This window comes from Mauremys reevesii, linkage group 7, assembly GCF_016161935.1.
Source record: "Mauremys reevesii isolate NIE-2019 linkage group 7, ASM1616193v1, whole genome shotgun sequence".
NCBI lineage: Eukaryota > Metazoa > Chordata > Testudines > Geoemydidae > Mauremys > Mauremys reevesii.
The window spans coordinates 94,605,874-94,633,478 of record NC_052629.1 but is presented as its reverse complement, the minus strand read 5'-3'; the positions used below and the strand labels follow the sequence as shown (position 1 = coordinate 94,633,478).

General features: G+C 50.0%; 1 protein-coding gene across 2 annotated transcripts in view; it reads left to right on the top strand.

The window, feature by feature from the left end:
• Positions 1–7,247, top strand: part of EHD1 (EH domain containing 1) — a 33,174-nt gene extending 25,927 nt beyond the window's left edge. For both annotated transcript variants that reach the window (XM_039481189.1, XM_039481188.1), the window contains exons 5-6: positions 3,067–3,231; positions 4,461–7,247. In XM_039481189.1, coding sequence (XP_039337123.1) covers positions 3,067–3,231; positions 4,461–4,985 — 690 coding nt within the window. In that variant the 3' untranslated portion in view covers positions 4,986–7,247. The remainder of the gene's footprint in view (positions 1–3,066; positions 3,232–4,460) is intronic.
• The last annotated feature ends 20,358 nt before the right edge of the window (positions 7,248–27,605 follow it).

The following is a 27,605-nucleotide window of genomic DNA, read 5'->3' as shown; positions in this document are numbered from 1 at the left end:
CCCAGTACTGTCAGACTCACCAGTTGGATTGGGGGGGGGAAACAGCTTTACACTGAATGTCTAATCCTGTCATGCCAGGCTGCACCCCTCAAAGCAAGTCTATGTACACTAGCCACCTGAAATGATGCTTTGGGATGCAGTGTGGGCTAAGGTACCAAGTGGGAGTCGAAGACTTGGGTTAAATGCCTAGCTCTGCCACTGACCTTGTGGGAGGGGAAGAGACTTCCCAGCTTAGTCCACTTGGCTTAAAAGCAGTTTGAGGGGCTGTCTGGCATGTGACTAACTTGCAAGTTGGTCCCTCCCTCCCCCAACTTGACTCCTGGAGTATAAAGACTGAATTCTGATCCAAATAGCACTGGTTTGACAGTAAGACTGCCCCAGGCAGGATAGCCTTTCCATGACAAACTCCATCCTTGTCCTGCCACACAACCACTGCAGGCATAAAAGCCACCAGTGCAGCAACATGTGGGGGAGGGGGGAAGAATATCTTACCATTAAATGAGCCGTGCAAAGGGCAAGAATCTGGTTTCAACTGACAAGCAGTCCAACCATTCCAAGGTCCTCGTGATCCCAGCATGCCTTGCAGATGGAAGAAGACTTTGAAATCACTGCTGCTCTAAAAGCAGAGAAGTTTGAACAGATCTCAAAAATGAACCCAGGAAATCTGCTAAGCCAGCAAGACTTGCTCAGGCACAACTCTTCAGAGACTAAAGCAGGTCCTACACTCAAAGCACTACAGGAATTCCAGTCTGCTGCAGTGGCAAAGCACTGCTAGTGTGCATGCAACTATACTGGCAAAACTGCTCTTGTGGATATGGCTCATTCCAGCCCTCCTGAGCAAAATGGGCTACACTAGGGACACTGTTTGGCACTTAGCATAGGTGCAGCTCACACCAACCTGCTAATGAGGTGGCATGTCAGCATAGCTGTGTAGAACAGGTGTGATTTGCCAGCATAGCTACAGTGGCAGCAGTCAGTAGACCTGGGCCAAGAGGTGACTTGTCACTGTCTAAGGAAGAAATTTCTGATAGCAGGTGGCTCTTCAATCAAGCAAAAGGCAGAATGAGATGAAGCAAGACATTCAAACTGGCAAGGTGCAAATGTTTCCCAGTGAGGGTGACTGACTGCAAGAACTCCACAAGGAATGTGGTGGATTCTCCATTAAGTGGGGTCTTAATGGACTGCATGTTGCTCCAAAACAGATGCTATAGTTTCAAACAAATTATGGGCTCCATATAGCTAGGTGAAGTTCTCTCTACTTTAGTGCCTTACAATCCTAAATATACCTGTGGCATCCTGGAGCCAGTATCCCCATTTTATAGGTTGGAAAACTGAATCAGAGCAGTAAAGTGGCTTGTCCAAGGTCAGACTGAATGCAGGTCTCAAGTCCTAGGCTAGTGCCCTAACTACTAAACCATCCTTTCTGTCTGGCCTTTTATGCAAGAGGCTGAGCTAGATCAAGGGTCTTCAGGCCTTAATATCTGATGGCTTGGGCTCCATAGGCTATCATCACCCATTCAGACTCCAGTCTTAAGATAAAACTATCAGTGCCTCAGGAACTGAAGTCTCAGTGAAAGTCAATGGGGTTTAAGGAACTAAAGTCACCTAGATGCTCTTGAAACTTGATCCCTAGGCTAGTGCTAGTTAAGCCCACTTGGCATTCCATGGGGAATGAATTACTAGGTCTAACTTGGCACTTGGGAGACCTGGGTTCAAGTCTGGCTCTGATCTTGATGCCCAGAGGGAAGAGACTTGCCCAGTTCCCCACCTGTACTTCAGTAGTGAGGATAAAATCCATTGTGATGCTCAAATGCCCATATCTAAATAGAGACAGAGGATTTATGGGAAATATTGAGCAAGAGGCTGGGAAGCAAAGCAAAGCCACTCCCACTGCAGGTCAGGAGTGAGGGGCACCAGCAGTCTGTGGCTAAGCTTCCCCGCAGGCTGGGTCCTGAGGCAGTGGTTCCTGGTGGGCATGTAAGAACAGCTATACTGGGTCAGACCAAAGGGCCATCTAGCCCAGTAGCCTGTCTTCAACAGTGGCCAATTCCACATGCCCCAGGGAAAATGAACAGAACAGGTAATCAAGTGATCCATTCCCTGTCACCCATTCCCAGCTTCTGGCAAACAGAGGCTAGTGACACCATCCCTGCCTAACCTGGCTAATAGGTCCATCAATTGCTATCTTCCATGAACAGATTTAGTCTTTTTTTGTAAGATACATATGCAAGTAACAAACAATTCTAGATTTGGCCACAATATAAATACTAATGATTTTGTGGGGGGAAGAAGCATGCTACAAACCCTCCCTGTGTTAAAATAATGGAAGCTCCCCACCCCACAAGGGCCTGCATGACTGGGCCCAACAATCAGAGCTTTGCTTTTTAACACAGTAAAGGAAGGGGACATCTGAAAGCAGGAAGGCAAAACTGACATGTAAAGACTTATGGTAGTGACTAAGGATCTTATTGTATCTACTGATATACTGGCAAGAGTTTGACAAGAGAATCCTCCAAACATTTTCTACCTCAGTGAGATTTTACATTTCCCAAGTAAAATACTCCCCTCCTTTACTCAAAAAACAAACAAAACCCCCTCCAGTCATCTCCAAAATTCCTCACGCTTTCCAACTGAACTCCTTTAGATCCATCAAGTTTCCTTCCCCAGCACCTGATGGAGGTTCTGTTAAGTGATTCTGTTCCTGGCTCTGCTCCTGCCCTGCTGGGTGACCCTTCCCCACCCCTGTACCTCAGTTTCCCCTTGCTAAAGTGAGGATAAAGCTACTTGCCCCATGTATGGGACTACCTTTGAGATTGACTCATGGGTTTTGTAGAGTGACTAGGGCATCTCACTGGGAGTCGAACTCATAGGCTCTATTCCTGGCACTGAGGGGAGTGTGGTCAAGTGGGTTAGAGCAGCAGTGAGGCTGGGAGCAAGGATACCTGGATTCTACTTCCTGCTCTGGGAAGGAATGGGCAGGGGGTGGTGGTGTCTGTATTAGGGCAGGGGAAGTGGGAACATTATGCTGTCAATCGGGCATCCTAGCTCATCTCTTCCTTTCCCTAGGTCCATGCCTACATAATCTCCTCTCTGAAGAAGGAGATGCCCAATGTCTTTGGGAAGGAGAGCAGAAAGAAGGAGCTGGTGAACAACCTGGGCGAGATCTACTTGAAGATTGAGCGGGAGCATCAGATCTCACCTGGGGACTTCCCCAATCTGCGCAAGATGCAGGTGTGAAGTCATGCTGTGGGCGTGGGGGCTGAAATGCAGTTTACACTGGGCCTTGAGCCATCCTGATTTTTCATCAAATATCTAGGCTCAGTCACTGCACCTGATGTTAGCTATAGTCAACTTCTTGCTTGCCCCAGAGACTCCTGTTTGCTGGTGGCCTTATCTGGCTAGCCTCTGGCATGGAAATGAATCCCATTAGTGCCCCCCCCCCCCCCGCTATGGGTGATTAGGACCATCCCTGTCTTACCTGGTCCTCCTGCTGCGCAGGTGATCTTGTGATTCCAGCTCAGAATTGGGCCAAGACTTCATGTTTGAGGCAAGAGATTCCCTCCATGCCACTGTTAAATCCAGCATGGCACTGATACAAGGCAGTGGCTGGGCTTCTCTGGTAGCCTGGAGGGAAAGGGCTCTTGCCCTCCAGGACTGGGGCTCCTGAGAGCAGGGCTAATCTTCCCATGAGAATACATTTCCTTTCAGAGCAGGGGGTGCTGGGAGCCAAAACTCCTGAGTTCTGTCCCCAGTGCTGGGAAGAATGGGGTCTAGTGGGTTAGAGCAAGAGGTGCTGCGATTTGGGATTCCCTGTATCTAAAATACTTCCTGGAACCACAGGCTAATCTCCTGTCTGGGATGACTTAAATCCCACTCCCTAAGGAAGGTGAACAGGCCTCCATGCAGGTCACACCATGGGCTGTTCTGGGGCAGACTGAAACAAGCTACCAGCTATCCACAAATGTGGAGAATCCCTGGCTTCTTGCTTAGGAATAAGGTTTCTTTCCCCATATGCCCTTAACAATAACTTCCCATTCCCCATGGTTCAGTGTGCCACTTGGAAGCTGTCCTCCATTCCACAGGTGGTTGCAGACAGTGCTTCACGCACCACTTGTAAAGTCTAAGACCTGGGTGTCTGGAATGAGGGTTGTATCCAGGGGCTGGGGGGAGTGGTCCAGGAGGGGACAGATGGATTGAGTGGGTGCAGCTCAAGGTGGGCACTGGGGATGGGTTAGGGATGGCCTTGTTTAGGGGCATAGGGGGATTTTGGATGGGAGTGTACTTCAGCCTGATTCGGGGATAGATGGGATTGGGGACAGCTGGGCATGGCTGGACAGGGGCAGGGAAATGTGGGCATTGAGGAGTGAGTTGGAGTTGCTGGGTATTGGGTAGGATAGGGGAGCGGGCTGCTCCAAGTGCCAAAGCCCACCCTGAATGCTGATCTCTGCCATCTTTCCCAGGAGCTCCTGCTGAGCCAAGACTTCAGCAAGTTCCAGCTCCTGAAGCCCAAGCTGCTGGACGCAGTGGACGACATGCTGGCCAATGACATTGCCCGGCTCATGGTGATGGTGCGGCAGGAAGAGTCTCAGATGCCCACCCAGGCAGTGAAGGGCGGGGCCTTTGAGGGCACTATGAATGGGCCCTTTGGCCATGGCTATGGGGAGGGGGCTGGCGAGGGCATTGATGACATTGAGTGGGTGGTAGGAAAGGACAAGCCCAGCTATGATGAGATCTTCTACACCCTCTCACCTGTCAATGGTAAGATCACAGGTGCCAGTGCCAAGAAGGAGATGGTGAAATCCAAGTTGCCCAACACTGTCCTGGGCAAGATCTGGAAACTGGCTGACGTGGACAAAGATGGATTCTTAGATGACGAGGAGTTTGCCCTGGCCAACCACTTGATCAAGGTGAAGCTAGAAGGGCATGAGCTGCCTGCAGAACTGCCCCCCCATCTTGTGCCCCCCTCCAAACGCAGACATGAATGACTCCCCAGCATCCTTTAAATGGGGGAGGAGGGGATGGGCAGCCAGATGCCTGGATTTCAACTTCTAACTCTGCTAAAGAGCCACAACCCCTGAGAGCTGGTGGACAATTTGAATTTTGCTTCAGAGGGCACTGAACTTGCACCTTCCTTCCAAATGCCCCATCTATGGGAGTGATAAGACCTGAATGAAACCCTCATACATGTCGTATTGTGCACAAGAATGATATTTTAATATATTGAAGGCCACATTTTTGTTCCCCTTCTGTCATTTGCGTTGCTGCTCCAGGAGCTGCTGATGCAACTGGTTTGTCTTCCTAAGGTGGTGAATGAAGGGCTCTGTGTGGCAGGGCAGCATGGCTGAGCTGCAGACATCAGTTCAATCTCCCTGCCTGGGAGAACTGCTCACAATGGAATAAGCTTTACCCTTGTGCTGGGATGGCACAACTGTTCCCCCAGCTGTCTGTTGTTTTTTTTTCTGGGGGAGCAGGCACTGTAACTTCCCATAGTGGTGAAGCAGTTCTAATTCTCTTTGGAATGTGGTCCAAACACTTCAGTTCTCAGCTGACTTCCCCCATGTACAGAGCAGTTTTTATGCTAATGACCCAGGTGGTTGGTTTTAAGATGAAGTTGGGTCACTTCTCCAGGGCTTCCTGATCTTCCCCATACAAAAATGTTCACAAGTAAATGAGTGTTAATTACTCTTGGCTCTAGCTAACTTAAAATTGGAGAGGGGTTCTTAAAGGAACATGGACAGACCTCTCTTTGGTGGGGGAACCCTGGTGCTGCTTGTTGTGCCTTTCACTCCTTGTCTACTCTTACAAAAGACAGCAAGTCTCATACTTGTTTTGAATTCCCCTCAGAGCCCTCACTTCCTTTTAGACACCTCCTTCACTAACCTGGCTTCTTGTCAATTTCACAATTAACATCTCAGTTCTGGGAAGTGTGACTTTCTCAAACAGGAAGACAGTCTATTCCAGAGGCTGCCTCTCTTCCTTAAAATGCCACAGGTCTGATACCTCACCTCACTGTCTCATTGGTTGCTCCAGTGCAGACTATTCCCTCTCACTTTGCCCTCTAAGTGATGTGCAAGGTATTGCCTAATCTGAGCCTGTTAATCCTCACCCTGTCACTGACACACTTTGCACTGCATCACATGGTCAGGTGTTCACTTCTAACTCTTGTCTGTCTAGAAACCTTCATCCTGGGAAGCCTTGGAATTAAACTCAATGTAGGTTAAAGACAGTTACTCTGGTAGCATGGTTCAGTCTGATGCTAGTGATGATCACTAAACTCAGCCTGTCTTTGTCAACCTCCAGGGCTAGATCTGGAACTGTTAGGAAAGAACGTGTTGGGGAAAGGGTGGCCATGTTCCTGTTTCACTGCTGCACAGGCTGTGATGGCAGTTCCTTAAGGTGCCTGAGTTGTTTGGCCTTCTGTCAACTTCAGGGCCCTGCCAGCAGCCCTCAAACAACTCAACTGCTTGCAATTGTAACCATTCTCTGTGCCAGAATTGAGGACCTAGCCCAGAGACTGCAGCCTTTAGGAGCACCTACAGTTAGGTGCACTGAATCCTTCTGGGATTGGGCACCCAATTTAGGCTGTTCTCAAACCTTCAAGAGGCAGAGCTTCCTGTGACGCAATGTTAGCACAGTGCTGGGAGAGGCCTAAAGGGTTTGCCACAGAATCATCCTGCCAGGCTGGGAGATGGGGATGGTTAAAGTGGAATGCTCATGTGCCTTATTTTTGCGAATGTTGGAGTGGAGGCAACATGCATAGGTGGGTTTCTCTTGGTGCTTTCACAGGCAAGCAGTTAAAAATGCTTTTCCCCAGTGTTCCTTATCAGCTGCTTAACAGCCTGTCTCTGCTCAGTATGTACTTCATCAGTGGAGTCAGCCCACAAACCGAGAATCAAAATCTTTTTGGTATCATGCTGCCAGGGGAGGAGGAAGGGGGGGGGTCTAGTATTTCTGGCTGAGTCCATGTGATAGTCAAGAGACAAGCTCTGATACTTCAGGTAACTGGCTAGAATGTTCCCAGCTTCCTGGGCTTCTCCCTGTGGACTCCTGTGCCAAAGGAGTGTCAGACTTAAGGCCTGTGCTCCAGCATCTGTTAACTATGTATATTTACCTCCTGTACGATGAAGCAGTTCTCAGTGGGGGGGGCTAGGGGAGGCCCCCCCAGGCCTGTGCATCAGAAGAGGGAAGTGCGCTCTGTTTAAGCCTGTCTAAATCTTTTTGAAACATTAAAATGTATTGGCAAGTTCTGCAGCTCCTGAGTCTGCGTCCTGTCCTGGGAAATGCTAGGGGAGGTGGCTTCTGAGCTTTGTTGAAGGGAATGCGCCACATCATAACAGAGATGGACCTGTGCTGCAAGAGCTTCTACCAACATGGGGCTCCTGCAGGAGTATCGCCTGAGCTGGGGAACTGCTCTTCAGTGCAGGCCCAAAGCACCAACCTAAACTTGACCGTGGACCCACATGTAGGAGGTGGCCCTAACATTGCATAGTTTCTGTTGGTGGAGGGAGAGGTGGCCTGTGTATTGCTCCCTGAAAAGAGAAATGGGGTCAGCTGCTGCTTAGTTTACCAGGTAGACAGTTACTATCAAAGGGGTAAGGGGAGAAGGCCCTCCACTAAAGTCAATGGCAGAGCTGGGAATAGAACTCGTATGTCCAGAGTCTGATACCCTAACTGCTGAGATGCTGCTTGCAGTCTAGAGGAGGAGGATTAGTCCCCTTCATCCACTTTACAGATGGGGAAACTGAGCCCGAGGGAAGCTGGGATTTTGAACCAAGATATCTGGCCTGCCAGTCCAGGGCATTTTAACCACAAGGCTACCTTGCCTCTCCCTAGTGCAATGTACCCCATGGGGAAATGCTTATCTCTCCTTAAGCACAGTTAACTCTGCTCCTGAATGCAGCTGTTGTACCATGTTCCAGCCCCTGGGTGAGAGCAGTACAGGGAGTGGGGAAGGGGGTCACAGAGCTGGAGGGAAGAATTGAAGTGTGGGGGAACTGGATCAGATGAGCAGGAGCTGTTGAGGAGCAGGCTCTAGCATAGCTGTGGGGTTGAGGGGTAGGAGTGCAGGAGCTTGGGAGGGACAGACATTGGGCAGTTTGTTTGCAACCAAACAGTAGCTGTTGAGTCTGTCTAGAGGAGGAAGCTGCTGATGCTCTGGACCTTCAGGGCATCTTCCTACTTCCTGGTGTGATCAAGGGCATGTGTACACATGCCCATACCCTTCCTGTCCCACAGCTTCCCTCCCTTTCCAGCTGGTGGAGGGGAATGGGATTTTCCTATGAGACCTGTTCTGCATCTTCCTCAGTGGGCTTCCCTGGGCCCGGTTCCAGAGTGTCGATCCCTTCTCAACACCCAAGCTCCTATTGTTACCAATCATCCATTCTGACAGGTGGCTGGCAGGCTGTGCGCAGGGAGGAGGGGCTACTATGCAGTGGGGGCAGTGTCTCTCTTTTCCTGGAGAGGGCATAATGTTTCCCTCTATCAGAGGGAAAGGATCGACTCCTCAAGGTGAGAGTTTGCATGCAATGCAGGAGGGAGGGGGTGGCAGCATGGCAGAGGGAGAAGCTTGCCTGCAGGGCTACTGCTGGGAAGGAATGGGTTGCAGGGGTAGTGGCACCAGCACTGAAACTCTTGGTGAATTCTGTGGGTGGGAAGGGTGGAATGTGGGAACAAATAGTGGGTGGAGGCAGCATGTAATGAGACTGGATTCTGCTGCCTGGAATACAGAAAAGGGAGGAAGGGTGGAATGCTGCTGCCCTCTGCTGGGTGGAATGGATACTGCACAGCTGTTCCAAAAGCCCTGTACTGCCAATATCCAAGAGTGGAGACTCCTGGTCAAAGCTTACTCCTTTAAGAGCTGCAGCAGGATTTGAGTCCTGCCATCCTTGGCATGCAGCCCTGGATGCTGGAGTTCAGCTGGAAGAGTCTTTGTACTCCCTGCTGCTGAAAAGCAGCTGCCATTTGTCCGCAGGGAATTAGTTTTAGGGCCTGGTATTAAGCAGAGGACAGGGGGTTGTTTGGCACCTGCAGCCCTGAACAACTTGGGGTGGGGGATATGTAAAGTGCAGCACATGGCAGAGTTTAGAGGCCCACTCTGCCTCAGTTGGGGCTTTTCAACTGAGGGAGGGTAGAATCCAGGATTGGGCTCTCCCATTAAAAATAAAAGGGCCTGATTGTACTGCACCCACTGGAAGTCTTGAGTGGGGGCAGGCCTAGAGAGGGGAGGAAGATGGGCGAGCATGATCTCACCCCTCTTGGCCATCTGGCAGCAGACAGTTCACATCTTCTCAAGGTTTCCATGCAAGTGCAGGTTAAACAAAATGCTTTGTGGGAATGTCAGTTTCACCAACTGTTGGAGTGGAGGGATGGGGGAGTCAAACTCATTGAGACTCCCATATTGTAACTGTTTAGACTTTAAAATTTTAAATAGATTCTATTGTAACTTTCAACAGGCAGTACAGTATATGTATTGTGTTTGTTAGTCAAAGTCCTTTCACTTTAGTTGAATCACATGTTGATGATCCTGAATCAAACTTCTATTTTGTGGGAAACTTTTTTTTGCAATTTCAGCTTTTTTGCTCCAATTTGGAATGGGGAAGGGGGGGAAGCTTTGTGAATGGGGGAATTTTATGCAGAGGGGAAGTTCTTAAATGAGGTAATTTGGTGGTCACTTCTTAGGCTAGGACTCCCCCTGTATTCTCTATGCTGGGAATAAGTGTGCAGGGGATTGCTGCTCAAGGCTGGATTGCGTCCACAATCCAAAACGGCTAGTGAGTTGCTGTAGGATAAGAATTTCTAATATGTGCCTTTAACCCCTTCCCTGCTGCTGACTGCCATCTCCCTACTGTCACCTGAACTGAGTCCTTTTTTGTGTGTGTGATTCTTAGCCCTTTGTAGGGAATCCCAGCTGTGTGTGTGGAGTGGGGGGGTCACAATCATTAGACCAATCTTTGCAGCATGTGCTGTGAGGTGGGTAAGTATAATTATCGGTGGGACAGTGGCTTGCCTGAGGACAAGCGGAGTCTGGTGAACATAGGAATACAGCCCAGAGTCCTGACTCCCACCCCTGTGTTTTTGCTATAAGGAGACATCACCACCTCCCAGCCTGCCACATGCTGTCTGGGAAGGCTGTACAGTGTTTTGGGTCAGATGGGCTGTGTGGGTCTGGCATCAGTTGGTGCTGCTCTAGCATGAGGCCCTGTCTCTCATTTCTCCTAATGACTGGGCACAGTGTTCATTGGTCGCTTTCTGCTGCGGTGGCCTGACAGCAGGGAGAAGTTTCTCACTTCCTTGATGTGCCAGCTGGGAGAGGGATGGAGTCTGGGCTTGGAGTCAACCCTTGAGCTTCCCTGGGTTAGCTTGGTCTTAGCCCAATAACCTGCCTTTAATTCAGTCATCCAGCAGTGGGTAGTGTTGCTTCATGTAACCTGCTTCCTGCCCCCCATCCCTGCCATGGCCTTTGGTTAAACTGTGTAAGGAAACCTCACTGCTGTTGGGCCTATGCAGCTTGGTGTGATGGGGGACCCCAGTCAGGTTGGCACTTAGCAGACTGAGGGGCCCCAGTCTCTGTTGTGGCCTCTAGGTGCTTTCACAACATAAAAGGGAAGCCAGCATGGCCAAGCGGCTAGTACAAGGGATTGAGAGTTGGACACCTGGCTTCTATTTCTGCCTCTGCCCCAGGTGCTCTGAGAGAGCTTGAATGAGTCCTTCTCTCCCCTCCCCTCCCTACCCAACATCGGCTGTTACTCCTCCCACCTTTTGTCTGTTCAGACTGCAAGCTCTTTGGGGCACAGGGTCTATGCAGTAGATGGCATGCTAGGGGCACTGATCTGAGTTAAGGTTCTTTAGATGCTGCCCTGATACTAATATGCACATGCCATGGTGGGGCATCAAGTGCCAGTTGGTGCCTCTAGGCTAGTGATTCTCAGTCTATTTACCATGGTGAGCCACATATGCAGGTCTGTATGGCCCTGAGGATGTCACATGGGCTGCAAATGTGTGCTAGTTGGGTTGCAAGCAGCCCATGGGCCGCAGGTTGAGAACCACTGCTCTAGGCCCTACTGCACTGCTGGTGGTAACCCACACGGCATAATGTGGGCTCTAGCCACTATCCTAATGCTGCTAGAGAGGGCTGCATTGTCCTTAATATCTGAACAGCGGCCCTGCTTCTTCCCAGGGTGGGGAGCTGAGAGGGGGTCTGCCTGAGACCCTCCACTTTGCCCCCAGCCACAGATTGGTCACAGTCAAACACCAGTCTCTTTCAGTGCCTCCTGACCTGGTGTGAGAGGCGTTTTCTGGGTCAAGTGAACATAGTGTACTTAGATTTCCAGAAAGCCTTTGACAAGGTCCTTCACCAAAGGCTCTTACGTAAATTAAGTTGTCATGGGATAAGAGGGAAGATCCTTTCATGGATTGAGAACTGGTTAAAAGACAAGGAACAAAAGGTAGGAATAAATGGTAAATTTTCAGAATGGAGAGGGGTAACTAGTGGTGTTCCCCAAGGGCCAGTCCTAGGACCAATCTTATTCATAAATGATCTGGAGCAAGGGGTCAACAGTGAGGTGGCAAAGTTTGCAGATACTAAACTGCTCAAGATAGTTAAGACCAAAGCAGACTGAAGAACTTCAAAAAGATCTCACAAAACTAAATTTCATTTGCCGTTTTGTTGCCCAATCACTTAATGTGGATAAATGTAAAGTAATGCACACGGGGCGGGGGGGAAATAACCCCAACTATACATCCAATATGATGGAGGCTAATTTAGCTACAATTAATCAGGAAAGATCTTGGCGTCATTATGGATAGTTCTCTGAAGACATCCAGGCAGTGTGCAGCAGCAGTCAAAAAAGCAAACAGGATGTTAGGAATCATTTAAAAAAGGGATAGAGAATAAGGAGAATCTTATTGCTGTTGTATAAATCTATGGTATGTCCACATCTTGACTACTGTGTACAGATGTGGTCTCTATCTCAACAAAGATATACTGGCATTAGAAAAGCTTCAGAGAAGGGCAACTAAAATGATTAGGGGTTTGGAACAGGTCCTATATGAGGAGAGATTAAAGAGGCTAGGACTCCTCATCTTTGAAAAGAGGAGACTAAGGGGGGATATGATAGAGGTATATAAAATCATGAGTGGTGTGGAGAAAATTAATAAGGAAAAGTTATTTACTTGTTTCCACATATAAGAACTAAGGGCCACCACATGAAATTAATGGGCAGCAGGTTTAAAACAAATAAAAGGAAGTTCTTCACACAATGCAGTCAACCTGTGGAACTCCTTGCCTGAGGAGGCTGTGAAGGCTAGGACTATAACAGGGTTTAAAAGAGAACTAGATAAATTCATGGAGGTTGAGTCCATTAATGGCTATTAGCCAGGATGGGTATGGAATGGTGTCCCTAGCCTCTGTCAGAGGATGGAGATGGATGGCAGGAGAGAGCTCTCTTGATCATTACCTGTTAGGTTCACTCCCTCTGGGGCACCTGGCATTGGCCACTGTCAGCAGACAGGATACTGGGCTGGATGGACCTTTGCTCTGACCCAGTATGGCCATTCTTATGTCTCGTTTGGGTTGCCAGTGAGGCAGGCGTCTATCTTAGCCTGGCCCTGAGGGGGTTGGCCTGGCTCCTCCATGGTAGAGCAGAGGTGGGGAGAACAAGCATGTGCCATACCTCTCTCATTCCATCTTCCTCTTTTTCATTCTAAGCTGAATCGCTCGCTCTGTTTTCTTTCTGTTCTCCGTTCTCCCTCCAGGGGCTCTCCTGTCGGTCCATCCACCCCCGGCCCTGGCTGGCTGTCACTCCTCACCTCTTCATCCCTTCTCGTGAGCCAGCCTTCCCCGAGACTCTCCTTGTTTGCAGCTTTGCCTCTCCAGCCACCCCCTCTTTTTGCCATTGGCCGTCCTCTATCTATCCACCCCCCCCCCCGTACTTGCGCCCGTCTCTCCTGCCATCTGTCCATTCCTCCCCTACACATCTTCCTTCCCTCTGTTTTCCCGCCTGGCTCCTGTCTGCCCGTCGGTCTCCCTCCATTCCTGCTCTTGTGGTCTTCCCCCCCCCCCGCCTTTTCTTCTGCCCCGCTTTCCCCTTCTCTCCCTCCCCAGCCCTGGGGGCGTGGAGCTGTCAGAGCACATCTGGCACAGCTGGCCCCGCCCCTTCCCCACCTGGCCCAGGTGTCGGTAGCTCCCTCCCATTGGGGGCCGGCCGGCAGGGGCGGGGCCCGGGCCCGGGCTGCGGGGAGTGGGGAAGGGCAGGCAGGCAGCGAGGCTGGAGCGGCCGGAGTGGGGCAGCATGTGCAGCCCGGTGGAGCGGCGCCTGGCCGGGCTGCGGGAGCTGCTGCAGGGGCCCGGGCTCGAGTCGCTGCTGGACGTGCTGCTGTGCCTGTACCGGGAGTGCAGCGGCGCCCCCCTGCGGCGGGAGCGCAGCGTGCAGCAGTTCCTGGAGTGGGGTGAGTCTCCTGCCCCCAGAGCGCCGTGCAATGGGGGCTGGGCCCTAGAGTCCCAGGTGTTAGGGGAGGCTGCCCCTCATAGCTCTTGCAGTGAAGGAAAGAGGCCTGTCCCCTAAGCCCCCCCCCTGCCCTGTGCTATTAGAGGGGAGCTGTAGGCTGGGGGGGGGGCTGCCCTCAGGGTGCAGTGGGAGAGCTGACCCTGGGGTGCAATAGCAGGATATGCTGCCGCCCAGCACTCTGCAATGTGGGGTGGGATATTGGAAGGTCAGGAAGGGGAGAGGACTTCCCCACACCAGGTATGATGGCTAGGGGTCACCCATTACAAGGTGGGGGATCCCTGTGGTGGGTGGGGGCAAGGCAGGAGTGGCTGTGCCTGAGTGCCCCCTTACTCTGCACCGCCACTGCACAATGTGCCCCCTCTGAGTGCCCCCCTACCCCTGTTCACAACGGGGCAGGGGGAGGAAACAGAGGTGTGAGCATGTAGCACAAACTTGCACACTGCTCCCTGCAATGCTTCCCCCACCTCCTGCCCTTTCTTTCCTGGGTCTGTGCTGATCGAGAAAGTAGCTGCTTTTATTTATATGGGGAGGTGGGCACTAAATGACCCAGTAGGGACAAGTCTGAGACGTGGCAAACTCATGTCATGTCATTCAGCCCCCTCAAGCAGTTGGCTTGAGTCTGGATCACTGCTAGGTGCTTGGAGCTTGTCAATACAAGGAAGGTATTCTGAAGTAAGGTAGGGTGTGAATTTAAAGCACAATAGTTATTGTGGAATAGTTCACTCTTACGCAGGACTAGCAGTGCTGGTCAATCGCCCTGTGCCACCCTGGCCTGGCAGGGCTCTTGTCATTACAGTATCAGAGCCTCTCAGTCTGGCTGGTTTATCCTCAAAGCATCTATCGGCTAGTGAACCACTTAAAATGGGGCAAACTGAGGCAGAGAGGCTGTAGCGTGTTGCCCATAGTGAGACAAGGAGTCAGTGGCAGAGCTGAGGATAGAACTCAGGTCTCCGGAACCTTAACCACACGCCCATCCGTGCCAGATGTGCGGCACTGCTTTTGGAGGATGGTGATGGATTGAGAGGTGGTTTGATCAGTGTACAAGTATCTTCAGAGAGGAAACAGCAGGTACTAAAGGGCTCTTTAATTTCTAGCTCTTGGTTCTTATTCTACGGTTCTCCACTAGATTAAAGTCAGAAACATTCAAGTTAGAGTTAAGACTCCAGTGTTTCTCAGGGACCAAACTCTGAAAGCAAGGGGTGGGGGGAGGGATACTCCATGTCTTGATGTCACCCACTCCAAACTGGCTGCCCAGCTGGAAGATGCTCCAGTCAAACGTAGGTTCATAGACTCCATGGCCTAAAGGGAACGTTGTGGTCATCTGGTCTGGCCACCTGTATAGCACAGGCCAGAGAACAGCCCCAGAATCATTCCTAGAGCAGCTGTCTAAGAAAAACATGAGTGATGGGGCTCAGTACAGGGATAACTGCTGTGGTATTCTCTGGCCTGTTATATAGGTGGTCAGACTTGGTCTAATGGTCCCTTCTGGCCTGAATCTATGAATATTCTTGTCATAGTGTGGCAGGAGCTCCATTTTAGTTCAGGCTGAGACATTCTTGCTGTTTAACAGCCAGTTTTTCTAAGTGCTCAAAAATCCACCTGCTGCCTTTATTTAAAAATACAGAATACCTGCCTTCTAACCATCCAGCTGTGTTCTCATGAAGCCTTTGCTGTAGCATCTGGCCACCTTTCTCACAGAAAGAAACCTACACATTTGATACCAGAGCCTGTAAAAGCTTGTAAACTTCCTGTTTGGCCCATTGCTACCAGTATATTGGCTCCTAGCAAACTGGTCCCTCTCATGCTCCAGATACAGAGCGAATGATGGGAGGGCTCAATTTTTCCAAAGTGCGTAAGGATTTCTGGGTGCACAAATGGAGACCTTCCTTAAAGGAGCCTGATGGAAGGGGTCCATTTAAGGCACATCCAGTTTGGCAGCCCCCAAATAACTAAGTGGCGATTTGAAGCTGTTTTGTTGACAAAGGAAGGTCCCTGCCCCAAAGCTTGGCCTAAACAGAGGAAAATAGGACAGGGGAGGGATACTGCCATGTGCAGAACTTTGGTTCTGAGAGTCATTTGTAAATCTACTGTAATGGGTTGGCTACAGCATCGCCAGTGCTTGGGGGTCTTTTTCTGTGTCCTGCCACCTGCTGCCAATCTCTGAAGTCCCAGGGCTACGTTCATTTGCACCAGCTGTGGATCTGTCCCCAACTCTGGTTGAGTTGTAGTCCTAGTAAAGAGTGCGTTGTAGTTCCATGCTCACCCCAGTGGAGGATGGCTGCTCCTCGCACCACAGACCAAGCCCCCTGAGATAAGTCCATCAACTAATAAATGAGGGGAGAGGGTAAATCAGGATCTCCTGGCCTCATAGCACAAGAACGAGGGCCTACAGTGAAGTCTGAAGGTAGCAGTAAAGACAAGTGCAAAGCACTACACTTTGAGAAGGGGAAAAAACCAAATGCATAGCTATAAAATGGGAAATAGCTGGCTAGACAGTGGTACTGCTGGAAAATAATTTGGGGGCCGTAGTGGATCACAAATTGAATGAGCCAACAGTGTGGTGCAGTTGTGTGGCTTTTTTAAAAAAAAAGCTGATATTATTCTGGGGTGTATTAACAGGAGTCTTGTATGTAAGACCCAGGAGGTCGTTGTCCTGCTCTGCTTGGCACTGGTGAGGCCTCGGCTGGAGGGCTGTGTCCAGTTCTGGGGGGCCAGGCTTTAGGAAAGATGTTGATCAACTGGAGAGAGTCCAGAGAAGAGCAACAAAAATGATAAAGGTCTTTAGAAAACCTGACCTGTGAGGAAAGGTTTTAAAAAAAACCCAAACCTGGGCATGTTTAGTATTGAGAAAAGACTGAGTGGGGACCTGATAAGTCTTCACCATCCTCTTTAAAACAGCCCTTAACGTATTTGATCAATTGTCCTACCATTAGTGGACATGGAGAACAAGAAATAATGAGTTTAATCTGCAGCAAGGGAGATTTTAGGTCAAATATTAGGAAAAAAAATGTTCTAACTCTTGGAGCCTGTTCCAGAGCTTAACTCCCCTGAGGGAGGTTGTGGAATCAACATCACTGGAGGTTAAGAACTGGTTTCAACAAACACCTGTCAGGCATGGTCTGGGTTTACTTAATCCTACCTCAGTATTGGGGCTGGACTTGATGACCCCTCAAGGTCCCTTCCAGCCTGACATTTCTATGACTTTATGAAACTCGCACCGGATCAAAGGACAGAGTATTTCTTTTAGACTATGGTACTTGCTGCCACAGGAAGTCACAGAGGCCAAGAATTTACCAAGCTTCCAAAAAGGATTGGACAGGTTATATGGATAACAAGAATATCCAGCTATAGTTAATGTTAGCAAACTTTGGCAGGGCTATTAAACCTCAAGCTTTGGGGTTAAGCTCATCTTTTAATTGATTACTAATCAGGAGGAGACCTTCATTGGGAATATCTTATCCTACATCAGCTCCCTGTGGTGTTCCTGCATCTTCCTCTGAAGCATTAGTGGATGGTGTTTGTATTGCTGTAGTGCCTATAAGTCCCAGTCATGAGCAAGGTGCAGTACAAACACTAAACAACAACTCTATTCCTGTCCCCAAATTATGACACTCTAAGTTCTGGGTTAGACAGCCCTCTGCTCTGATCTAGTCTGGCAATTCCTATTTTCCCAGGTCTAAACCCCGGGTCTGCCCCTCCCTCGTAAAACTGAGGCTGATAATTCAGCAGCTGCAAAGGGTGGGTGATGACACTTCGTTAGCTAATTGTAAAGTGCTGTGTTCTCTCCTTCCACTCCCTGAGAGCTGGTTTGCAGGAAAACAGGAATCTCTGTGCTGTGTGAGTTTGCATCCACTCCCACTGCTTACGTGTATTCTCCATGCTGGGAGTGATTTATGCTGCAGGAATGAAGATTGGAGGGGGGCGGGGGGGGGGAGAATGATCCTGCTTCCGTGTTCTTTGTTTTTGTTTTAAGTCCTTTCTTCACAAGTGAAAATGTGGGAGAGATTCAAAATGAGAAGGCATGACTCTGTGCCCTCCTCCTGTGTGAACGTGAGAGCTGCATCAGGCCCTAATGTCTTGCTGTGAGAGCGTCTCTACCCCATTTGCAATACCATTGCCCTAGCACTAGAGTGACTGAAATGTGGGATTTCTGCTTTGCAGGACATAAGTTTTCAGCAAGTCTGACAATTTTAGAAATAGGGAAACACTGTTTTCAAAATGTAATACCTATCCCAGCAGGTGCTCAGGGGAAACAGACATGATTCTTGTCAGTTTCACTCTGCTCTCCACTGCATGACAGGTGATGCTAACCTGAATCATGTGAGCAGCTGCTGAGGACCCTGGGGATTGTATCTGCCATGGTTCTGGGGTCCCAGGACTTCCAGTTTACCAGGTCAGCTGGTTCCCTGGGCTGCCTGGGGAGCCAGCTGCCCTAAGACACTAGCTAATAGTAGGGAGCCTGAAAGTCCTGGCTAGAGAGAGCTGAGCCAGAAGACCCATTGTGGTTCTCTAGTCTGATTTCTGTGTATCCCAGGCCCTAGGATGTCTCCTGAAGTAACTCCTGGTTGAACTAGGACTGGTCTGTTAGAAATACATCTTGTCTTGATTTAAACATTGCCAGTGATGGTGAATCCACCACAGCCCTTGGCTAATTATCCTGTCTGTTAAAACGGGAACCTGGTTTCATTCTGAATTAGTCTTGCTTCTGCTTCCAGCCATTGGGTCGTGTTCGACCTTCATCGGTTAGACTGAGGAGCCCATTTTCAAGTTAGAATTCCTCATGTCGGTACTGCTAGATTGGGACCAAGTCACCCCTTCACCTTCCCTTTTGTAAGCGAAGCAGAGTGAGCGACGGGGCTTTAAGGGATGTGTGATAAGTGGTGAAAATGCCTCCAGTTGTTAAACTATTTCTATCCATAATAGATCTGTTTTCATGCATACTGCAGTCGGACCCAGCAGCCTTAGTCATGGATCAAGACCCATTGCACTAGGTCAGGGGTAGGCAACCTATGGCACACATGCCAAAGGCGGCATGCAAGCTGATTTTCAGTGGCACTCACACTGCCAGGGTCCTGGCCCCTGGTCTAGGGGGCTCTGCATTTTAATTTAAAATTAAATGAAGGTTTTTAAAATGTTTAAGCTTCATTTACTTTACATACAACAATAGCTTAGTTATTTATTATAGACTTATAGAAAGAGACCTTCTAAAAACGTTACAATGTATGACTGGCACACGAGACTTTAAATTAGAGTGAATAAATTAAGACTCAGCACAGCACTTCTGAAAGGTTGCCGACCCCTGTGCTAGGTGCTGTACAAACTGAACAAAAGCTGGTCCCTGCCCTGAAGAGCTCGCTCACACACATGCTTCTAGTCCTTTTAAAGGAGTGGGAGTGAATTTTTGGAAAACCTCAGGTTAGTCAAAAACAAGCTCTTCCAAAAGGTTCAGGCCAGTGGCCTCCTTCCTCGGGCATCTTAAGTTCTCCCCTGTAAATAGCTGACATTTTCCAAACAGGTTTCAGAGTAGTAGCCATGTTAGTCTGTATCCGCAAAAAGAACAGGAGTACATGTGGCACCTTTAGAGACTAACAAATTTGAGCATAAGATTGGGGGACCGGGGGTGGGCCCGTTGCTGCCCAGAACCCCTGCACTGAGACTGGGGGAGACGTCCTGTTCCATCTGACTAAGGGCATGGGGCTGTCCCTGCTGTGCTAGAGGCTGCCCAGACCTGCTTGCCAACAGAGGTGTGTCCCCATGGGGCTAGGTTCTGTGCAGCCTCCTGCCCCAGAGAGCTTCCAGTCCAAGCAGAGTTCACAATTAATGAATTTTCCAGTCCAGAAAGGGGTTGTTATAATCTAATTGGGCCTCATGCAGTGCCCTGGCTGGAACACCTGCTGCTTCCTGTGTTGAGCCGACAAGCTGGGGAGGGGCCCAGATCTATCGTGTTGGGACAAAACATCGAGGCTTGATTTAAAAGCTCTGCAGGTGACGGGGGAATCCCCCTTTCCCTGGGTCTATAGCAGACAGAATTTGCTTCTGCATTCCCAGTGTGAATTTTAATTCCACTCCCAGCTACTGGTTCTTCAACCCCTCCCTCTGGGTTAAACTGGGGCTCATTTGCCCTCCCAGTTGAGAATCGTTCTTAGTTTACTGAGCCATTGTGGACGGAAAACCTGGTCCCTGAAAGAGAGGGGTGTCATCACTGGGGAAGCAAGGGGTTGAGGCGTGTGTTTCACGTTAAACACATGCAGGACTGGAGGCTTCAATCAGCTAAAGAAAAATTTAGTTGTACAATGTTATTGCTCAGGCCTGGCCTACGCACAGATCTTGTACTGGTGGTTGTGGGGGTATGTGTGAGAGAGATGTACCACGACATCGGCTAGCGTGGATGCTCTTTCATAGAGTTTAAGGCCAGAAGGGACAATGAGGTCCTCTAGTTTGATCTTTGTATCTCAGGCCCTTTAACTTCACCCAGCTACCTCTGTACTTAGCTCAATGACTTTAGTTAGACTAGTGCATTTCAGTCCTTGGGCACCTGAGCCCTGGGCCTAGAACAGGAGAGACCGCCGGTGCCTGTTCCCCTGCCATAACAGAGGCCTGAATGAGGTGAGACATGCCTAGATGATCCCAGCAGGTGACCCCCACCCTATGCTGCAGAGGAAGGCACACCTGCCCCCCCCACCCCACCCCCGGGTCCCTGCCAATCAGCTGTGGGAGAAATTCCTTCCCAATCCGAAATCTGATGATGAGTAAGAACCTGAGCACAGGAGCAAGATCCACCACCAGGCATCAAAGCCAGCGAATTCTCTGGACCACCTCAGAGCCCTAGTTTGACTCGTGTCCCGTCTCCAGCTGTAGCTGATCTTTGATCTGTCAGAGGAAGGTGAGACAATCCCAGCTACATTTGGCCAATTGTGCAATAGAGAAAAAAATGTCCTTCTCTTTTCTGCAGGTGCCCCGTGCCTTGGACTGGTCTAGCTTATTCCCCTGGCTGGCAGTGGTTTTCAAGCTTTCTAGGCTGTGTACCCTTTTCCAAATGGAGTCTACTGCATACCCCAATCTGAGATAGGGTCATAAAATACCTACAATTCCATTGCAGAGTCTTCCTAAATAAAATGCGTTGTCCACCATTACAGGAATTTTTGCACATACCCCCGGATGAGAACTCCTGTACCTAGGGTTACGCATGCCCCGGTTTGAAAGCCACTGCTCCATGGGAATAATTGTCCTAGTGTATATATACATTGATAAGAGTAAAACTCTGGCTATGTCAGGTGCATTGTGCCACTTTAACTACAGCAGCATTAAAGTGATACAACTACTTTACGCAGACAAGGGCTGAAAGCGGGCGTAGTCAATAGGCGGGCTGCAGGCCGAATCCAGACCACCGGACGCTTTTGAACGGAGTGTGAAATCTTGTTTACTTATGATCGTTATTGGGTTTTTATTATTTTCTCTGGCGTCTGGACATTGATGAAAAAATAATTGACTACCCCTGGCTTAAAGAGAAGGCACATGCTCTAGGCTAGTAATTGAGACAGCTGGGTTCTAATCCTACCTCTGCTACTCCTGTAATGCACAGGATGGAGAACGCTCTTGTTCAGTGTCTGCTTGATGTAGGGAAATAGCAGGAAAACCACATATTGTGTGTCCTAGCGCAATAACGAAATTGGCCACAGTAGCTGGTCCTCCCTGTGTGTGTGTCTGCTTCAATCTTCAGCAGATTTTGGAGTGTGTTTTAATTTGTTTGGAAGAACAGCAATTTTTAAATCGATCTAAAAAACTCTTTGAGGGAGGGACCATCTCTTGTTCTGTGTCTGGACAGTGCCAGACACAAGGGTCCAGGTCCATGAGTGGGGCTCCTTGGTACTGTTGCAATGCATATAATAATCTAAATATTGCTTCCTTGGCTCCTTATTTGACAGACCTCTTGAGATCTCCAGCAGCCCATAGAATCACCCAGTGGAGACAAGACTTTGCTTTTTCTACCACAGTAATACACCAGAAAGGGATCTGAGAATCGCAGTCATCCAAGGCAGCATCTCACTGCGTGCCGCCTGCCACTCCTGTCTGAAACTCTCGGCTGTACCAGCCTTTTTAAAAAAACATCTATGATGTAACTCTTACCTCCGCTGGCTCTTTCTTGCGAGGCAGTGGAAATACGATTACTCACGCTCCCCAACTGCACAGGACCCGTTTTTCAGGTTTAGGCGCTGGCTGCGTTAGGTAAAGCACTTGATCTTGCTGTAGGAGCCAAAAACCTCAGAAAACCATGCCTGGTACTTGGCAGGAAATTACCTTTTATTTTTGGTTAAAGTTAATCAATCATTTTGGCGGCAGGGCATATTCTCCGTGGGATCACAGCAGATGCTTGTGCGACTAACTTGAAAGGAAACTTGATTGATTTCAGCTCAAGATCTCTATTTCAGAGATGATCGGCTGTTTAAAAACAGCTTTTGAAATCCCCTCATTTTTACTGTGCCTTGGTTTGTATGACAGCAGGGGCTGGAAGCCCTATGAGATGAGGAAGGGGGCCCTGATATGCCAGGCACTGCACAGACCCTGATCCAGATGCAGAGGGGCGGGGGAGGCATTATGGCAGGTGCATGAGCAATAGTAGTAAGGTACAGCCAAAAGATGCTGACCAAGATCAGGGTTCCCTTATGACATGCACATTATTAATAGTACTGTGGTAATGCCCAGAGGGTCCCAGTGAGAGCAGGGGCCCATTCTATGATCTGCTGTAGTAGTATGGTACTGCCATGTTGCTCTAGCTCAGACTAAGGGGCCTGTTGTCAGGCCAGGTGTTGTCCCCTGGCTGAGAATGAGGCCCATTTACGGCATCTGTATCATTGCTTGCACTATAGTTGGGCCCAAAGGAGATCCCCTGGCGTGGGGAGCCCTGCACAGACCCAAAATCTCCTGATTTGTTTTAACACCTTCTCCTAGGTAAGAGTGACTCATGCTCCATCTCAAAGCCAGGCCAATGATGGCTTTCTGGTGAAAGCACTGCACTAACCTGCAGGACACCTGGCTTCAAGGGCTGGCTCTACTGCACAGTTCTTGGGAACCCTCAGCCAAGTTACTTCATCCGTGCCTCAGTTTCCCTTGTCTGTAAAATAGGGCCGGCTTATTCACCCCATTTGCTTGGACTGTGAGCTCTTCAAGGCAAGGCTGGTCTCCCATTTTGTCTGTGCAGCACAGTGTGAGGGGGTCAGGGATTTTCCCCAGATCTTGGTCAGGGGTGTGTATGCAGCATGTGGCACAACTACGGCCCTCAGATCTTGGTTGGGGGAGGGGGAGGATGTCTGTGCAGCACCTGGCTTGGTGGGTCTCAGATCAGACACTTTGGCACAGGGCTGCCCAGAGGATGCAGGGGGCCTGGGGCAAAGCAATTTTGAGGGGCCCCTTCCATAAAGAAAGTTGCAATACTATAGAATACTATATTCTTGTGGGGGCCCCTGCAGGGCCTGGGGCAAATTGCCCCCCTTGCGCGCCCCCCCTCCCCCCAGCAGCACTGCTGCAATACAAACATCTCCCTGTACCTTGTGCTATCAGTGAGAAACTGCCAGGGCTGAGTGGGGACGATAGCTACTAAATTTTAAAAAAATTAGCACAAGTGTCAACTGTGTGTGCGTGTGTGTTGTTCCTGTCGTCAGGGTAACCTGGCTGGAATCTTGGTTGGCAGGTAATTTTTGGATCCAGCACTGCCTGTTGATTTCCGAGGGCTCTGTCTGTGTTGAGTGATTGACTGGTAAAAGAACTGAGGCTTCCTGCAAACTCTGAGCTGTTAAAAAGGGACGCTACCAATTTTTTACCATCGCCCGTCCAGCTCCGGCTACGTCAGTGTCTGGTTTGCCTCAGCCTTGCACTGAATTTGCTGGAGCACTCCTGGATTTGCAGTGAGAAAGGAATCCGGGGCCCTTTGCCAACGCTTTGTGTTCAAGTTCCATTTCAAAACAGGCATGTGGAGGGTTAATAAATCACTAGCTGTTTTAATGAATAGCTGATGAATTGTTAGAGCTGCTTATCACTGTCTTTAACCCCTTGTGCGAGGCGTTTATAACACATGCTGCCTGTGCCCCTGATGTGCTGAGAACAGCTGTTTGTCACTATGTTAGTGTCCCGTTTAGCGAGGTTAATAAGTGTAGCTAACTTACTAGATGTGTTATGGTAGCACATGAAAGACCAAGAGTGGGAGCCTGTTATAGGGTGCACATTATTAGTAACACTACAGTAGCAGCTGGGACCCTACCTGAGAGCAGGGTCCCTATCAGGCCAGGTGCTGCACACACGTATGTTGAAACCATCCCTGCCCGGCAGCACTCCCACTTGCAATATAGGGTGGGAGGGGAACCTGGGGCACAAAGGGGGGAAGGGACTTGCCCCAGGTTAAACAGGGAATCTGTAGCAGACTTGAATCCTTATCCTACAAGGCCCAGGTTAGTGTCCTAACCACTAAGCCAACCTTCCCCTGTGGAGGCCTTTGAATCGTGTTGCATGTCTCAGATGGGTGTTAAGGCTGTTTTTTGTTTTCCTTCGGGTCCAGAGTTCACTGTTGAAGTAGTGGGGGGGGGGGCGGGTGTGTGAGAGAGAGAGAATAGAGCTTGTGTGTGTGTGTAGTTGGTGTGAGAGCATGTGTGTGGATAGCTGGGATGTGTATTTAGCTGGTGTAAGAGCATGTGTGGGGATAGGTGGGGTGTGTGTGTGTGTGTATAACTATGTAATGGGTGGAGCATGGCCATGTGCATGTATGTATGTATATACACAGCTGGTATGAGAGCGCGCACATCTGTGTACTTCACTTTCCCCACCACAGCAGAAAGGGCAGGTAAAGGGTGTGTAACTGGGGGTATCTGTGGTATGGAATCCTCCTCCTTAATGCAGGTCAGTGCAGGAAGCCCTGTGTTAAGGCTCCATCTCGCAGCCCGGCGGAGCATGCACACTGGGATGGCAGCATCAAGCCTCGAGCTGTTTAAATGTCTATTGAAGGGGGTTGTTAATGATCAACTGTACAGAGCAGAGCAAATGTGAGTCACACTGGAACCCGTTGGCTTGGGGCTCGGTCAGCGGGGCTCCCGCAGGAGTCAGTGCTGCTCTTATGAGTCAGGACTCTGCCAAAACCTCTAACTTAACTGCTAACAAGATGGCAGCTGTAGCGGCTCGCTGCCCTAGGATGCATTTGGTTAGTCGGAAGGGTATTGTGGCTTGAAGAGTAAGTGCAGAGAAGGGAGAGGGAAATGGAGCTGTGGTTAAAATATAGGCCGGGAAGTCAGCGCTCTAGGTTCATTGCATCCCTAGTTGCACCAGAGAGTGGGGCCTACTCTTTAGGGAAGCGAGGAGTGGGAATCGGGACTTCTGGGTTCTATTCCCAGCATGGGAGGGGATGTGTGTGGGGCAGCAATTTGTGGTTAGAGCATGAGATTAGGTACCAGGGGTGTGGGGTCTAGTGGTCAGAGCAGGGGGACTGGGAGCCAGGACTCCTGGCTTCTCTTGCCATCTTTGGGATAGTGGTCTAAGCACAGCAGCAGGAAGAAGGGTGGTCTTGTGGGTAAGTCACACAGGCATGTGTTCAGTTCCTTGCTCTGCCACAGGCTTCTTATGTGGCCTGGGGCTACTCAGTCCTCCTCAGCATCTATTTCCCCACTGGTGAAACATGGAGGAGAATCCTTCTTTTGTCTAGGGAGAGCACAAAGTCCTGGGGGCAGGAACGGCTTGGTGCGCCTGACAGGCCCTGATCTTGGGGGATGGTGGGGGCTAATCTTTGTTGGAGGATGCCTGTGTAACAGGGTCCCTAATTTCAGTGGGGGCCACCCGGTGAGTGAATGGGAATCTCTGCAATGCCGAGCATGATGGGAGACTGCCAATCTTGGTCAGGGCTGCGATGGGCTAGCGTAATACTGAGCATACAGGAAACCCCACTCCCCCACATGACGCCTCAGCCTTGTGACTCATGGGGGAGCATGTATGTCAGCTCTCTACTTCCTAGTAATAATGATAAGCCAGGAATGAATTGGCTGGTCTGGCCGGACATTCCAGCACCGTGATGCAGGAGCTTTGTTGACCTGGTGGAGAACTTTTCAGTAATTGAATGGCTGTTAAAGGAAGCTGTGCAGCTGTAGCAAGGGGGAGACCTGGAACTATTTTGACAGTTTCGTTGACACCCAAAAGGGTGTAAGTGAAGGCGTGAATTTTAACCGATACAGTTATGCTGGTTTAGCCTCACGTGTGTTGTCTGGTTAAAAAGGATGTTGAAAAATCAGAGTGGGTGGAGAAGAGCTACACCAATGACCCAAGGGCTGTAGAAAAGGCCGGCTAGTGAGAGCAGTCAGAAAATCAAGAGGTGACTTGCTCACAGGGTAGAGCACCTGCATGGGGGTGGGGGGAATCCCAGATACTAAAGGGCTCTTTAGCAGAGGAAGGTAGAACAAGCTCCCATGGCTGGAAGTTAAAGCCAGACATGCTGCAATTAGAAACAAAGCAGCACTAATTCCCCAGGAAGGTGATTAGCCACCGGAAGTGGTGGAATCTCAGTCTCCTGATGCTGCCATGTCCTGTCTGTCTGCCTTGCTGGAAGATGCTTTAGCCAGACACAAGTTATTGGGCTCAGTACATGGGGACCAAGTGGGTGAAACTCTCTGGTCTGGGATATACAGGTTAGATGACATGATCTTATGGTCCCTGGAAGGCTGTGAAGCTAGACACGCATGTTCTAGTAGAAGAGGGACTTTTTCAGGTTAGTTAATGTCATTTGGGAAAGGGTCTAAGCTAAAACCTCAAATACCACTTTTGTGTGATGTGTCCCCATAGGGATTGTACAGCTACGACTGGACCGATCAACTGTAACTGGTAACGCTTTCCCGGGTGGATAAGGCCTAAGGAACAGGATGAGGGTGGTGAAGAGACGGGAAGTGCTGTCTAGTGGTTAGAGCTGGGAGGCTGGACGCGGGGGTTCCTTGGGAGGTGTCTAATGGCTACAGCAGGCACAGTGGTGGTCAGGACTCCTGGGTTTTATTCACAATTCTCTCTCTTCTGCATTGTCAGCTACAACACACAGATGCTGCTACCACCCACAGTCACTCTAGAGAGGTTTTCCTAGCCCCATGCCTCAGTTTATACTGATTATTTCCCTTCCTCTAATGGATGTACTGCTAGGCTGTAAAGGGCTCCGATCCTCTACTAAAAATGCGCAGCGGGGAGGTTCAAAGTGTTAATTAGCAACGTTTGTCCTTCCGTGCACAAGGTAATGGGGGTAAAGCAAGCTGGTTGTGAAACTAACGCACCTTATTTTTATATAGCATCAGTGCTGCAAACAGTGTCTCAGGCCAGGTCCTCTGAGTTATTTAGGCAGCTGACTCCTATGGGGGAGGATCTGGGCCTCAGTGGGGGGGAGGGAAGGGAAGCGTGGTCTAGGGGCCAGCCCTTGGCCTGAAATGCAAGAAACCTGGTTCCAGTTCCCAACTCAGCCATTGACTTCCTCTGTGACCCTCGGCAAGTCCCTTCCCCTCTCTGTCTCCACTTCCCCATTTTGTTGGGCCCTACACAGACCCTGCCGGAGATTGGGGCCCCATCGTGCCAGGCGCTGCACAGACACACAGTGAGACACAGTCCCTGCCCTGCAGAGCTCACAGTCTGAATGGACAAAGGGTGCAGTATTCAGAGGGGGAACCTGCAGCCCGGAGCAGGGAAGTGATTTCCTTAAGGTCAAGCAGGGAGTCCTTGGTAGTGCTGGGAATTGAACCCAGGTTGCAGACTGGTGCCCTAACCTACTTCAGCTGTCCTGCATCCTAATTCAGCTGCATAAGCCTATGGCTGTCCTTTGCCGGCGCTGCCAACTTGGGAGATTTTAGCAATGTTCCTCAGGCACAGGCAGGGCTGTGGTTTGCTCTGCACTTGCCAGCAGGCCCCAGCTTCACGCCCCTCCTGACCTCAGAGAGCCACTCATTACCATGCTGCACAGTGCCCGGGGGTGGGTGTTGGGCGTGCCCCACGCCCAAGCATCCTGTCATCTTCTCAGTGCCTGCTGCTGAAATCCACAGCCCGGCACAGCCACCAGGGACTGCGAGGCACCTACTGGCCTGGCTGGAGGAGGAGAACTGA